The 12,610-nt window shown below is 44.1% G+C and overlaps 1 protein-coding gene across 11 annotated transcripts in view; it reads right to left on the reverse strand.

Annotated features, from left to right (window-relative positions):
* RREB1 (ras responsive element binding protein 1) overlaps positions 1 to 12,610 on the reverse strand; it is a 122,431-nt gene that overhangs the window by 61,548 nt on the left and 48,273 nt on the right. For all 11 annotated transcript variants that reach the window (XM_071452382.1, XM_071452427.1, XM_071452426.1 and 8 more), the window contains 2 exons: positions 3,973 to 4,092; positions 2,429 to 2,631 (listed from right to left, as the gene is read on the reverse strand). In XM_071452382.1, coding sequence (XP_071308483.1) covers positions 2,429 to 2,631; positions 3,973 to 4,092 — 323 coding nt within the window. The remainder of the gene's footprint in view (positions 1 to 2,428; positions 2,632 to 3,972; positions 4,093 to 12,610) is intronic.

Consider the following 12,610-nt stretch of genomic DNA (forward strand, 5'->3'; position numbering starts at 1 on the left):
CTCCAATTATACTGCATCCTGTTAAAAGCTGGCTCAAGACAGAGCACAAACACACTGTGCCGTGAGGAAAATCCCTGCATACGTGCTGACAGTTTAGATGATGCTTAATCCCCAGGCTATTTCTGAAAAATTATCAACCCCCTTCTGGTTTTTTGTCCCCCTCCTCTTTAAACGAGTGCTGCAGTTCTACATGATGCACTTGATGATTTCAAAGCCTACTTTCCAGACTGCCTTCTCTTCAAATCAGCAAATTAACAGAAGACAGAGTAATTACTAGTTCACCTTGAAGCAAAGATCAGAAACACACTATAGCTCAGCCAGAGCTGATTAGTATTGAATCTGGGGTTTATTATTAACCAAAATCCAAACTTTCTCCAGTGGTCAGACAGGCTACAAGCTGCATACCGTAACACAGCTCAAGCAAATCCGTTGACTAACCCAATCCAGGCCAAAAAACATTAGCATCCCTACTGTAAGAGTACCCCCATTCACCAATTTAAAACACAGCATTCAGCTACCCCACCAGAGCCAAGTTGGTGAAAACACAGTTCTTGAACTGAAAGATAAAATTAGCAGCTCATTTGTCAGCTACTCTCCCTTTAGTAAGTCAATCTGGCACAACTGCTCTGCATTCAACTGATGGCAAATGCTTTTGGAGCTGTGCTTTAAGTCTGTCTGTTTTTCTCCAGCCCAAAAAACACCTCTGTTACGTTTTTTATTTTCATCAAGAGCAAAGCAAATGAGAAGTTAACATATATGCAGGTTGATGTGAGAACATGCTTTTTAGACTATGGGTAGACGGCAGCCAAGATAAAGTCAGCATTATAAAGAGAACCATAGACTTTGGGACAAAGGTTCAGGGCAAAATGTTTCACTGCCAACTCGTGGGAAACAGCAGTCAGACCCAGAAAATCAGCTGTTATTATCCTTGAAATTATAATAAGGGGCATATTCTGACCAGAATCTGAGGTCCCTGCATTGCTACATACTAAAACAATTCAGTGCTTTCATTCTGCTAGCTGGAAGTGGAAATTTGCTGTATTAGAGCCTGCTAACAAGATTGATACCCGCTTAGTATTTCACATCTCACTTCTATTTTCTCAGTAATGTAGCCATTTGCCCCTCTGGCTTTAACAATCTTTCAGCCTAAAGACAAATAGGCAATTTACTATGTTTTCGATGTATTTGTTTATTTTTATGCTGTAAAAATCCCTCTTAATCCTGTCACATTTACTCTAGAGCTTCCTTTGATTCGATGCCCACCGAAATACCAGGTGGAATAAAGGTCACCAACACTAATAAACTTCCCTGAAGCCAGACCACATGGTGTACTGGTGGACAGCTGTGTAACAGCACTGCCCTGAGACTGGTCTGGACTCCAGTGCCTCACTTCACATGATGAAATCAAGGAACCAGAGCAGCCCCTAAGTGAGAACATTGTAAATACACCTCAGAGCCAGGTGCTAATCAATAGAATCCCACAAACACAGCTGTCTGTATACTGCCCATTCCTCATTCAAGGATGTGCATCTACAGCTAATGGCTTTTAACTCCTTTCATGCTAAAAAATCCAAGACAAGTCATAAGTCTGTCAACTGGGCAGCTACTCAGCAAGCTATTAATAAACTACTATAGGAACATCACATGAGTCACGCCTCTCAACCTTTCTGGTCCCTGTTACATCTTGATTCGTTTACAAAGTCTGTGTGCTTCACCTCAAGCTCTAAAGTCAAATCCCCATAGAGATTTGGGGTTTTTTTTTATATTCTACAGCACCTTCTTTGGTGGAGCTTGGCTCAGCAGGAGAAAAACATGGATATAAATAACTACAGCTTAACTGATACGACTCTCTCCTTTCACTATTTAGATCAATATTGCTACCACCTGGTGCCATCAACGGGTAAATGGAATAAACCCGATAAAAGCTACATATATTTACTCTGCAAAATTCATACAAGGCATTCTGCACTAGCTCTTCAGGCTTTTATTAACAAGGAAGTTAAGGGCACCTTACACTACACATATGAACTGAGCATCCTGATGAATATTTTGTTTCAGAACCATCTTTAACCATAAATTACTTGAAACCTGAAGAAAGGATGCAGCAGGACAAAATGGCAATTCTTAGGTGACTTTGTTGCTGCTAGGGGCATCTGCTAGACCAGCTCAACATTGCATGGCATTGGAGCTTATGCTCAAATATTTTTTATGTGTCAGTCCAAGCATGTGGACCCTTCTCATTCCCAGTTTTCTAAGTTATGGTCTGGAGAGATACCAGAAAACATACAGAGAGGAACAATGGCAGGGGCAAGAAACAACTGCTGAGGGGGAAAAAGACAAACAGTCAAAGAAACATAAATTACATCTTATCACTTTCCAGGCAGCTGCTTGTCTCCCCTTTGCCCTCCCTGCATTTGGGTTTATGTACCTGGTTCCTCCTGCCAATCCGATTTGGTGCAGGAGACTTTGAGGGGGATTTGACATTTTGAGAATTCCCACCGTTTTCAGCAATCTTCCCCACATTCATCACTGCTGACATCATGGCGTCAATGGAGGACAAGTCTGCTCCGTCCAAACTGTTTGGGGAACTTGGTGATACCTTATAGCTGTTTAAGCTTTCCAGCTGCTTCTCTGGAATTAAAAACAAAAACACACATAGGAGTTCCTAGGCTATCTTAAAAAAAACCCAAACAACCCACAGTATTTTCAGCTGCCTGTAACTCACATCACACTCTGCTGGATCATCATGGAGCACAGGCAACAGGCCATAGTAAGTGGAGTTCTTGTAGCAGGACAAGATTCTCATATTGGAATGCATAGGACAAAGTGTACATTTTTCTCAAAGGACATTCCCATTTTCTTCGTTTTCAACCTTAATTCAATATGGAGCTTATAGAGTGATTTACTTTATACTCTCTTGCTGTGAAATGGTATTATTTGTGGTACCTTGTGATCACCATGAACTAGTAGAGCAGTACTGATGAATGCACACTCTGGCAAGCAGCAATCATTCAAGCAGGTATGTGTTTTAAACAGGACTGCACAATTAAGGCATTAGTAACACAGTGTAGGGTACTGGGTTCCCTTTTAAGCATGGTTTAAACCAGCTCTGTATACAGAATAAGCTAAAGTAGCAAAAAACCAACCAAAACAAAACCCTGTATCCCCCATATTGCCTCTTTACTGCCACAGATGGCACATATGTGATTTTGGTATGCCAAGCCATAGTAGTCCATGGAGAATATGTGTTACATACATGACTAATGTCACAGCTAAAGCTGTCGAGGTTCAAACTTCTCCATCACATGCTGTAAGCAGCAGGGATGCTTCTATCTCTAATACACCTAAAATCGAATCTCTGGTTTCTTAACAAACAGACATGTCAAACATACAGGAAAGGCCTTCTATTTTCTTCTTTACAGGTTTGAAATGGAAGAGGCTTTCAAATTAAACACTCCTTTTCCCTACAAGAAGTTTCCCTAAGAAACAGGAAGACCCTGTAAGTCTACTGCTCTGTCACTGCTGGTGGAAAGCACAGAATCTTAATATGTGTTGTGAGAAAGGCACTGCAACAGAAGAGTATGTGAGGGTGAACAAGGAGGAACACGTTTGTCTGTGAACACTTGATCTCTGCATAATACTGTCTTTGGAACATAAGTTTGAGGATTATAAACAGGTGGTTTTTTGAGGCTAAGTTATGTGGTGCCAAGTTACTGTGAGCCAAGAAAATCTTTGTTTGGAAGCCTGCAGTGGTAGCTGAGAATTTATGTGCCCATGCTTCTGTTCAACCTATTTTATACTTTTCAGACAGATAAAAGTTAGGGATGGGAAAAGAAATGTATGCACCAGTGCTTCTGCTCAATATATCTTATACTCTTCACACAACAAGGTGTATGGATGGGTGAGAAATGTTTCCACATTCTCAATCAATGCTCTAATTTATAGAGTCACAGAGCTAGTTGAACCAATTACCTTCATCTTTCTCCCCTGATTGACTGTGGCTCTCTTCAGGGTTGCTGGTCTCCTCACTTAGTGTAGTATGTACAGTTGCGTCTGGCTCTTCAGCCTCTTCTTCAGCAGCACCCTCTAGCACTACATGAGGGAGAAGAAAAGAAGAGAAAGAGAGTAAGCTTTTATGGAAGCCATTTTAGGAAAGTAAGACTACTGCCCTTTGTTTTGAGGGCTCCCCTGACTATCAGATAGGTCTGATGACAGAAGCACTCCAGCAGTACCAGTGCAGCCAAGCACCCACTCTCATGAGTGCCCTGGCACTGAGCTGGGAGATGCTGCTGCTTCCACCAGGGGCAAAACCTGGGCAAATAAAGAAACCCCCACCAGCTTAGTCTGCAGCATTAAGGCAGCAAAAAATGGAGGAAGAGGGAGCAAGCTAGCATGTCACTGACAGTTGTGACATTTGATTGAGAAGCTGGAAGATTATTCTGCACCTAGAGAATTTAGGTGATTCAATTTCATACATGCACTGCTCCCCTTCTCTCTCCTTGGATGACTACCATTTACTCCAGTACATGAATTCATGGTGGCCACCTTCTTCCTTCTAGCAGTGGTAAAATTACTACAGAGGTTTCTGGGACCATTTGGCACATTCCTCACATCCACTGTCCAAGGTTCCCACACAAGTTGAAGATGTAAGTAACCATTGTATGTACCAAGAGAATTCTTCCACACCCCTTTCTGAAACCACAAACTTATCATGCTATCATTGGGGTTTAAGGAAGGGTGCCTGTTCTCTCTGGAGAATGACAGGGCCGTTAAACATCATTTTTAGAAGTGATGGGGAATGATCAACACATGAGAAACAGTTGTCTGCCCACAGCACTCATGGCTATAGCCTCTGGAAAAGGTTATTTGTAAAATGGAAAACTACTGATAGGTTTTTAACAGAGAAATACACCTTTATAACCTTAAAAGCAAAATGTTTATTTCATTATGAAAACAAACACACCGTGGACATTTCATCATCTCAGATTTACAAATCACAACCAGTAAGCTCAATACAGGTTTTCCTTTTATCAAGGGAACAGAGACAATTGCCTTCAAACCACAGTTAAGAGGGTTTCTTCCTTTTAAAAAAAATTACATTCTCAAGGATAACATGAAAATCAGCCATGCAACACATTTTCAAATGCTGTTTGAACAGCATTTGAAAACAATCAATGACTGTGTTACCCCAACTGTCAACAATTTGGAGTGCCCAAGAACAGGCAGGCAAAAAGAAAGGGCCCACCTTGTGCCAAGTGGTTCCTCATTTCACACCATGCCAGACACAGCAGTGGATTCAACCTTCCTACATTTAGCTGCCAACCTTCTAAGGAGCAGCACACAGATGCAGCCTAGAGACAAAACCTGGGACCTGACTAAGCCCAGGTAGTGCAAGGCTCAGGAAAACATCAACCTCTTAACGAACACTGCCTTCCATCTGCACTTTCAAAACCAGAAAAACAGACTAATCTGAACAACTCAAAATAACTTCTCCCTAATTATTTTTGTACTTTTCTGTTAAGAAAATACTAGTGATCCCTGTGACACAGGGATTTCTTGCTCCAAAGTGAGGCCAAGCACCCATCCTTCTGTGTTTCCTCTAGTAATTATGGGAGCCATTTATTTGTTTGGCTTTGCTTTAACTGTTGTAACTTTACTGTTATTTTGTTTGTTTTTAGAAAAGGTCCATCTCATTCAAGAGCAACATAATTATTTCTTTCCCCCCTGCCCCCGTCTTATTTCAATCACTTATGTGGTAGCTGACTTACTTTTGAATAAAATAAGCAACAGAATTATTTTCAAGACTGGCCTAAATCTAAAACTGTTTGCTCCCTCTACTTAGCACTACCAAAAATAAAGACCAGTTTGAACTATTTTGAAGTATTTCTGTTACAAAAAGTAAGTGCTTTAGTCCTTACAAAACCCCTAAATAAACAAAATACACAATTCCTTCCAAAATACACATATTCATTCCTCTTTCATTCAATACCTAAGCACATTCATGTCACCACTGATACATCCTGGAAGAAAATCTATTGTGTAACTGTGAAGACTCCTGTGTTTGCCAAGGTAACTTAAAGACAGCTTAGTTGCTTCCCAGAGAACTACAGCCAGAATTCCTAGTGTTGCTTTTAGCAACATGGAAAATGGGAAATGCACTTTCCAGAGAGAGCCTGTGGAACAGGCAGGCATATATGCACAGTAAAAAACCCTACCTACTGTTTCATACAAACCTGCTACCTTGCTCTCTGTTTTTTTTCACAAGGAAAACTATGTATTATACTATTACAGCCTTTTATAGTTTCCATGAGCCAACAGTTATTTTTCTTTTCTGAATCCAAATATTTTCCTCCAAAGGCAAGGAATATATTTAGTCAGAGATCTTGTCCTTAAAACCATTTTCTGCATATTAAAAATTTCCAATTTTGAAAGCAGTCTAGAGATCACAACTGAACTGCTGCTGCATGCTTTTATTTACCTATGTATTTTCCATTCTCTTGCATGAAACAAAAAATGCACCACCAAAACAAAGACAACTGCATGAGCAGCACACACCAATTTCAGAAGCATAACTTTCTATTTGCAATAGGATATAGAAACAATAAGAACGCTGGGCCAAATCACTCCTTCCTGTGGGAAAACCCGTGGCAGAGTGCCTTCAGGCAGGAACATACTGAGAGATTTCTCTTGCAGCCTTGTTTTTGGTTGTTTTTTGGTTGGTTTTTGTTGTTTGTTGTTGGTTTTTTTTTTTTTTTCTTTGGGCTGGTTGGTTTTTTGTTTTGTTTTTTTTTTCCTCTTTAAAAAACTGCATCACTGAGGATGGGGAAGTGTTGGGATTTTCTTCTACAGCACCTATGAAGCTCAGGGAATCAGACAGGCAGCAACCAGCACAGATGCTGTTGCCATACTGCCTTCAGGACTGTAAACCCTCCCAGCTCACACCAAATGCCCCGGCGTAGAGGTTGTGCTGACAGAGCCTCCTTCCTCCCTCTCCCCAAAAGAAAACAAAGACCTCCAGGAAAAAGGATAAACAGGAAATAAGCTGAGAAACAGTGCAGCCTCAGGTTACATTCAACATCGGACCAAAGCCTCTAGGAAACAGGGAAGTGGTCACAAGCATTCAAGTCATCTTCTACTTTGAAGAAACCCCCCAGTGTCACATTCATCCTGTGTGAAAAGGAGGAAAAGCAGAGAGCAAGTGACTAAGCAAGAGTGCTGACAAATGGTAGGGGGGACAGGACCAAACAAGACAATGCAGCCCTCTCTGCATGGCCACACCAAGAGACCTCTGTCTTTTCTGCAGAAATGTGTTCCTTCCACTTGATGAGGTTGCTGACAACTTGAAACTGGGGCAACTTCCATCCCACAGAGAGCTCTGAGGGGCCTATAGCTCCTGCTTCTGACAGTGGTTCGCCCCTGATGCCCCACATAGCCAGCTAATGGCAGAGAAACTGCAAAAGCAGAGCTTACAAAAAAAAAAATCCACCACCTTGTTGCTTCCCATTCAGTCTGTACAGGAAGACACTTGCTAGACCTATTTCCTCCTTTGGGATAAAGTGTGACTCCACTGTATGTTAAAGCTGAACCGATCAACAGTTACTCCCCCCACTTTGCTTATGTCTATTTATTTGGGGTTTTTTGTTTGTTTGTTTGTTTTAAGACAACTCTAAATAGCTACAGCTGTCTCGCCTTCTGGTGAAGAGCATCATGGATGAAGCCAAAAGGAGAACACAGGCCACAGGAGAAGGAAGAAGAAAGGAGAAAAAATGATGAGTCTTCAGAGTCACAGTCACTTGACTTGCAGCTGAGAGGCAGCTACACAAGCAGAGCAGCACGTCCTGGCCCCAGGGAGCTGGTACAAGTCTCTGTTCCAGATTGCTCCACTGTCTTTGCACATGAGCTCTCCCTTTGGAATAGATAGGAAGAAACGCACAATACAGGCAAGAAGGGGGAAAACCTGGTACACACAGCACAAAGCTGCTTATTGTTCTGCCTTCCGAAAAAAATCCACATTAATGTTAAAAGTAGAAGCCATACACTAATTGGGCCAGGGAAAGATTAACACTCTTGGCCAATAAGTTTTATTGGTTTCATTAAACATACTGTAGTATTTAGTAAAGAACACAGTGGGGGAGAAGAAACAGGGAAAAGAAATGACAGGTTTAGCAACGTGCAGCCCCCCCCACCATGCACTTCAAACTACTTTTTCCCATGAGGTCCAAACAGGAATCCTGAGCCTTCTTCATCATTTCCATCTTAGCAACACTATTAGCTTAGTCAAGGCTTTCCCACTGTTTTTTGTTCTAAGTGGCATGAAAAAACCCCAAGGATCATTTAAATGAAGGCCAGACCTGCTAGTATACAAATTTGGACAAGAACAGAACTTCAAAGAGAGATATCGCATTTGAATAAACAAAGTTTACTGTTTACCCTTGAGATTATAATACCTAAGAATCGCTACACTGCACTCCAAACTGCTTCTGATGCACTGGTCTCCTACTAAGCTTCTACACAGAGGAGAGGATTTTACTCCCAGAGCACAAACGCTCCCAAGCACAAATGGTCACTCCCACCCCAAAAGTGATGCGCGCTATCACCCGCACTACCTTTTGAACATAACTTTCTGTCAAAGCTGGCAGGAAGGAAAAAGGGTGAAAAGGCATCGTGTGGGAAGAAAAAAGAGCTAACACTATTCAAAGCACTGCCTCAAGGCAAAGGAAAACCAAATGAACAAAGTTTTCCCAACTGACCTTTTTTAATACCAACTCTGCCCTTGCTACTGAAGTGCTGGTGCTGACTCTGCACCCCAGCACTAGAAAATTACACTGGGAGCGTCACCTCACCGTCACCACTGCTGGAGCACCACTACAGGGCAGCCCATGGGAAAAGGAAGACAAGCACAGAAAGAAAGAGAGTAGCACCAGAATATCTGGGGGCTGCTCTTTCACTTAACAGTAAAAACTAAGAATGCTACCCCAAAGCTTTTGAACTTGCTCCTGTAAGTAACATTTTCCTCTACAAAAAAAAAAAAACAAAACTAAACACAAAACCAACAACCAAAAGGAGAAACATCTATTGAAGGGTACTCTCTGAGCATCAAAGAAGACAGACTCTTTCTATAAACTCTGAGCTATTAGTGAAACAATCATTCTACCTGTGTTAGTGCAGGTACAATACTTTGCCTCTTGAAATAACCATGGGAGTCTACAACATCCATATGTCTAACTTGTATACAGACAGATACACTCAGACATGGAATAAACAAGTGAACCACATGCTCATGGACATGCCTTAAAACTGAGTTCTGGACAATCTTCTGGTGGGAGCGGGACAGGGGAAGAAGCCCTAAACAAGAACAAGATGATCCCAGACTATTTCCAGACTATTTTGCATGCTGTTGCTATAACACCTAACAGTTAGGCTAAATTTTAAATATTCAAACATATTTACTCCTCCTGCTTTATTTCCTTGCAAGCACAATGGGATATATGTGTGCGTTCAGTTTTTATGTAGCTTTTGAAAATCCCTTTTTGGTGACTTATGGACTAGTAATGCTCCTCAGGACTTTGGCTCAGATGACCAGAAGCTTCTCTCCAAAATCCTAGCAGATTTTGAACTTAGGTAATGCCTTTAGTGAACAGCACTGAATCACCACGATACTCTGGCATTACATCGGTGCAATACACTGGAAACAAGGAAGTTGTACTAATATAACAATGAGACACTATACTAGCAAAGCAGGGGTTTCCTGGGTAAAATTCACCTTTACGGTCCAACTGGTTTACAGCAATGCACACAGCTACTGGGCAGCTTTAATACAAAATGAATTCATGCCCATCCTCTTGGCCCTGTGCTCCATTTGCTAACTTGAAGAGGGGAGCCACGTCTGCACCTTTTGCAAGTGCTGTGTGCTGTGGGAACAGCCCTCACACAGGAGCCTGTGGTCGTGCTAGGCTAGAAAAGAGAACTCAGGCAAAAGTTGCTCCTGCACCAAGAATGAAGCGAAAGCGAAACCTGAAGGCCCCCTGGCTCCCAAAAGGAAAGCCCAGCACACTTGGTAATCACCTCATAGAGTCTGATCTGAGCTTGCACTGAGTTCCTGACCAGCACTGCTCTCTTTGGGGACAAGAGTGCCACACAGAACACACAGCACTGCAAGAACTGCAATAACCTACGGCTGCACTTAGGATCAGCAGCTGCTGATGAATTTTGAGACTTTTCTAATATCTTAGCGCTCCTTCCCCTGACCAAAGACGTATCTGTGAGCTGCTCCTCATTTCTGCTGTTTGTATCAGCTTGTTGGTGAGTACCTGACCCTCCAGGAAGCCTTTGTCACAAAACTGCAGCTAGTTTTGAAGAGTTTGCTCAAGCAAAAAGGATACTGAGATTTGAAGACAGCTTAACAAACCTGGGACCATGAACCCCACATTTAGGCAACAAAAAAAGTCAGGGCAACAGGAGAGTAAAACAAGTGGCTCTAAGCAGACATCCATCCATTCCTTCCCATGTTGACAACTGCAAACACTCCTCCATCCTCATCCTTGCCTGCCTGCACAGCTGTGAGGAGGCCAGTGGGAAGGGAGTCTGGCTTCCCCCAAGCACTGGGAATCACGGCAATGTAGGGGGAACACGGAACAAGACAGGCCTTGGGCTTTACCCAGCACATCCCCTCCCCTGCACCCTCCCCACTGGCTGAGGAAGGACACAAAAGCAATACTGTCTGTCCTTATAAGCTCTGCTTTGCATGTGTTCAGGGAGTGGGGACAGCTGTGCGGACGGCTCGCAGAGTTCCAGGAAGTCAATGTGTTTCTTGGCTTTAACTCCAGTTTATTTGCCTTAGCTGAAGTGGCGACACGAGAAAGTCCCTTTGAGTCTCCCCTGAGCTGGCACTGGCTGTAGCAGGGCAACACTCCTTGGGACACGGCCTGCGGTCTCTCCCCACACTACCAGTCTTCCCTAGTCCGGCTGCTGCATCTTTCACTTGGGCCAGGGCTGGCTTACATCCCACTAGCCAAGGGGACAGCCTTGGAAGATGGTGTGGAAGAGGGTGGGACTCCAGAGCAGAGCCAGAGACTGGAGCAAGGCCCTGAAGGCGGGATGGAAGTATCTTGCAAAGGCAGGACAGGTCAGGCAAGTGGCATCACACTGCCTGCCAAAACCACTGCCCACACATCCTGAAGGAGCCCAGGGCGAGGCAAGAGAGCAGAAGGGCATGGGGAAGCTGAAGCAAGGATGAGTGGGCAACCCCACCATGCCTGTGTCCATGCCCAACAGGCCGAGGAAAGAGAGATGCACCTGTCTGAGGGGAGCAATCCTAGGGAAGCATAGCCCTGGGAGACAAAACCTCATCGCCTGCTGCTGCTGCCATCTCAGACAAGGAAGAGGGGATTGCAAAATGAGGAAACAATCAAAATTTTTATGTAGCTTTTTATGTTTGTTGCTTGGGGGATTTCTTCCTTTTCACGCTACCTTGACAAACCCACTTGACCTAAAATCCTGGAGGGGATGTAGGGGGAGCTATAGGTTAATGTCCCATCACCTGTGTGCCTAAGCAAGACTGTGCTGAGGAAATGAGATACTTGTCGGAGAGCCCAATGGGTGAGCTAGATGCACTGCACTAGGGAGAGTCAGATGGAAAACACTTCTGAGTAACAGAGAAGAAAAGAGGACCCCCCCCCCCCACCCCCCCCTTCAATTACTCCGAGTTACAGCACCCCTCTCTTTGACTGAGGAGAGGCTGCAGGCACGCACGGCGGGCGAGGAGGGACTGGGCTCAGCTGGGTAGCTGTGACGGAGATGCTGACATCCCCAACAATATATGGCCAGTCTAAACCACGGGATATCTTGTCCTTTTAAGGTGGGCCAAGAGCAAGCATCTGTGCAGCAGCAGCAGCACAGCCCCAGCCTGCCATCAATAGCCCCTGGTGTCACTGAAAAAACAGGGGCTCCTGTGCCATACCAACTGGCTGTGCAGATGCCTGGGCACACACCCCGAGAGGAGACAATCCGTCTGGTTGTTCCTCTGCACAGCATCACGGAAACAAGCAGGCACATTAGTAACAAGAGGAAGACAGCCACGAAACCATGCGGCCGGGCTGCTCCCTGGCAATTGGTGCCTGCAGCTGTTGGGGAGGCCGGGAGGGAGGGAGGCCGGGAGGGAGGGAGGGAGGGCCTGTCCCTGTCCCCATCTCTGTCCCTCACCCTGATGGCCAGCAGCTCAGCCAAGGGCAGCTTCGGAGCCAGCACTCAAGGTGAAGGTTTAAAGCAAATCTCGGGAGGGAGAAACAAGCAAACATTTCACCCCCTCACACTCGCTCTTCACATGTAGCCAGAGCTGCGTGTGTGTGCAGGACGGGTTCAGCAGGGATTACAGAGGCAGGATGAATCACACTGAGGAAGACACAGAAAATCTTCTGTGCTAGTGCCCTGCTTCTTGTGCGCTGCTCTGGTTGCAATTCTCTTCCTCCAAGATGAGTATGTGAAGAGTTTCACAGAGGAACTGAATGCACAGGCAACTTTACAAAAATCATTCTGAAAATAGGATAAGCTAGAGACCAGGAAAAAACTCCTCTTGGAGTAGCTATGTCCCACATGGTGTTTCACCACTCTA

The sequence above is a fragment of the Agelaius tricolor genome, unplaced genomic scaffold, assembly GCF_023055355.1.
Source record: "Agelaius tricolor isolate 1412-34295 unplaced genomic scaffold, bAgeTri1.0.p SCAF_2, whole genome shotgun sequence".
Lineage (NCBI taxonomy): Eukaryota > Metazoa > Chordata > Aves > Passeriformes > Icteridae > Agelaius > Agelaius tricolor.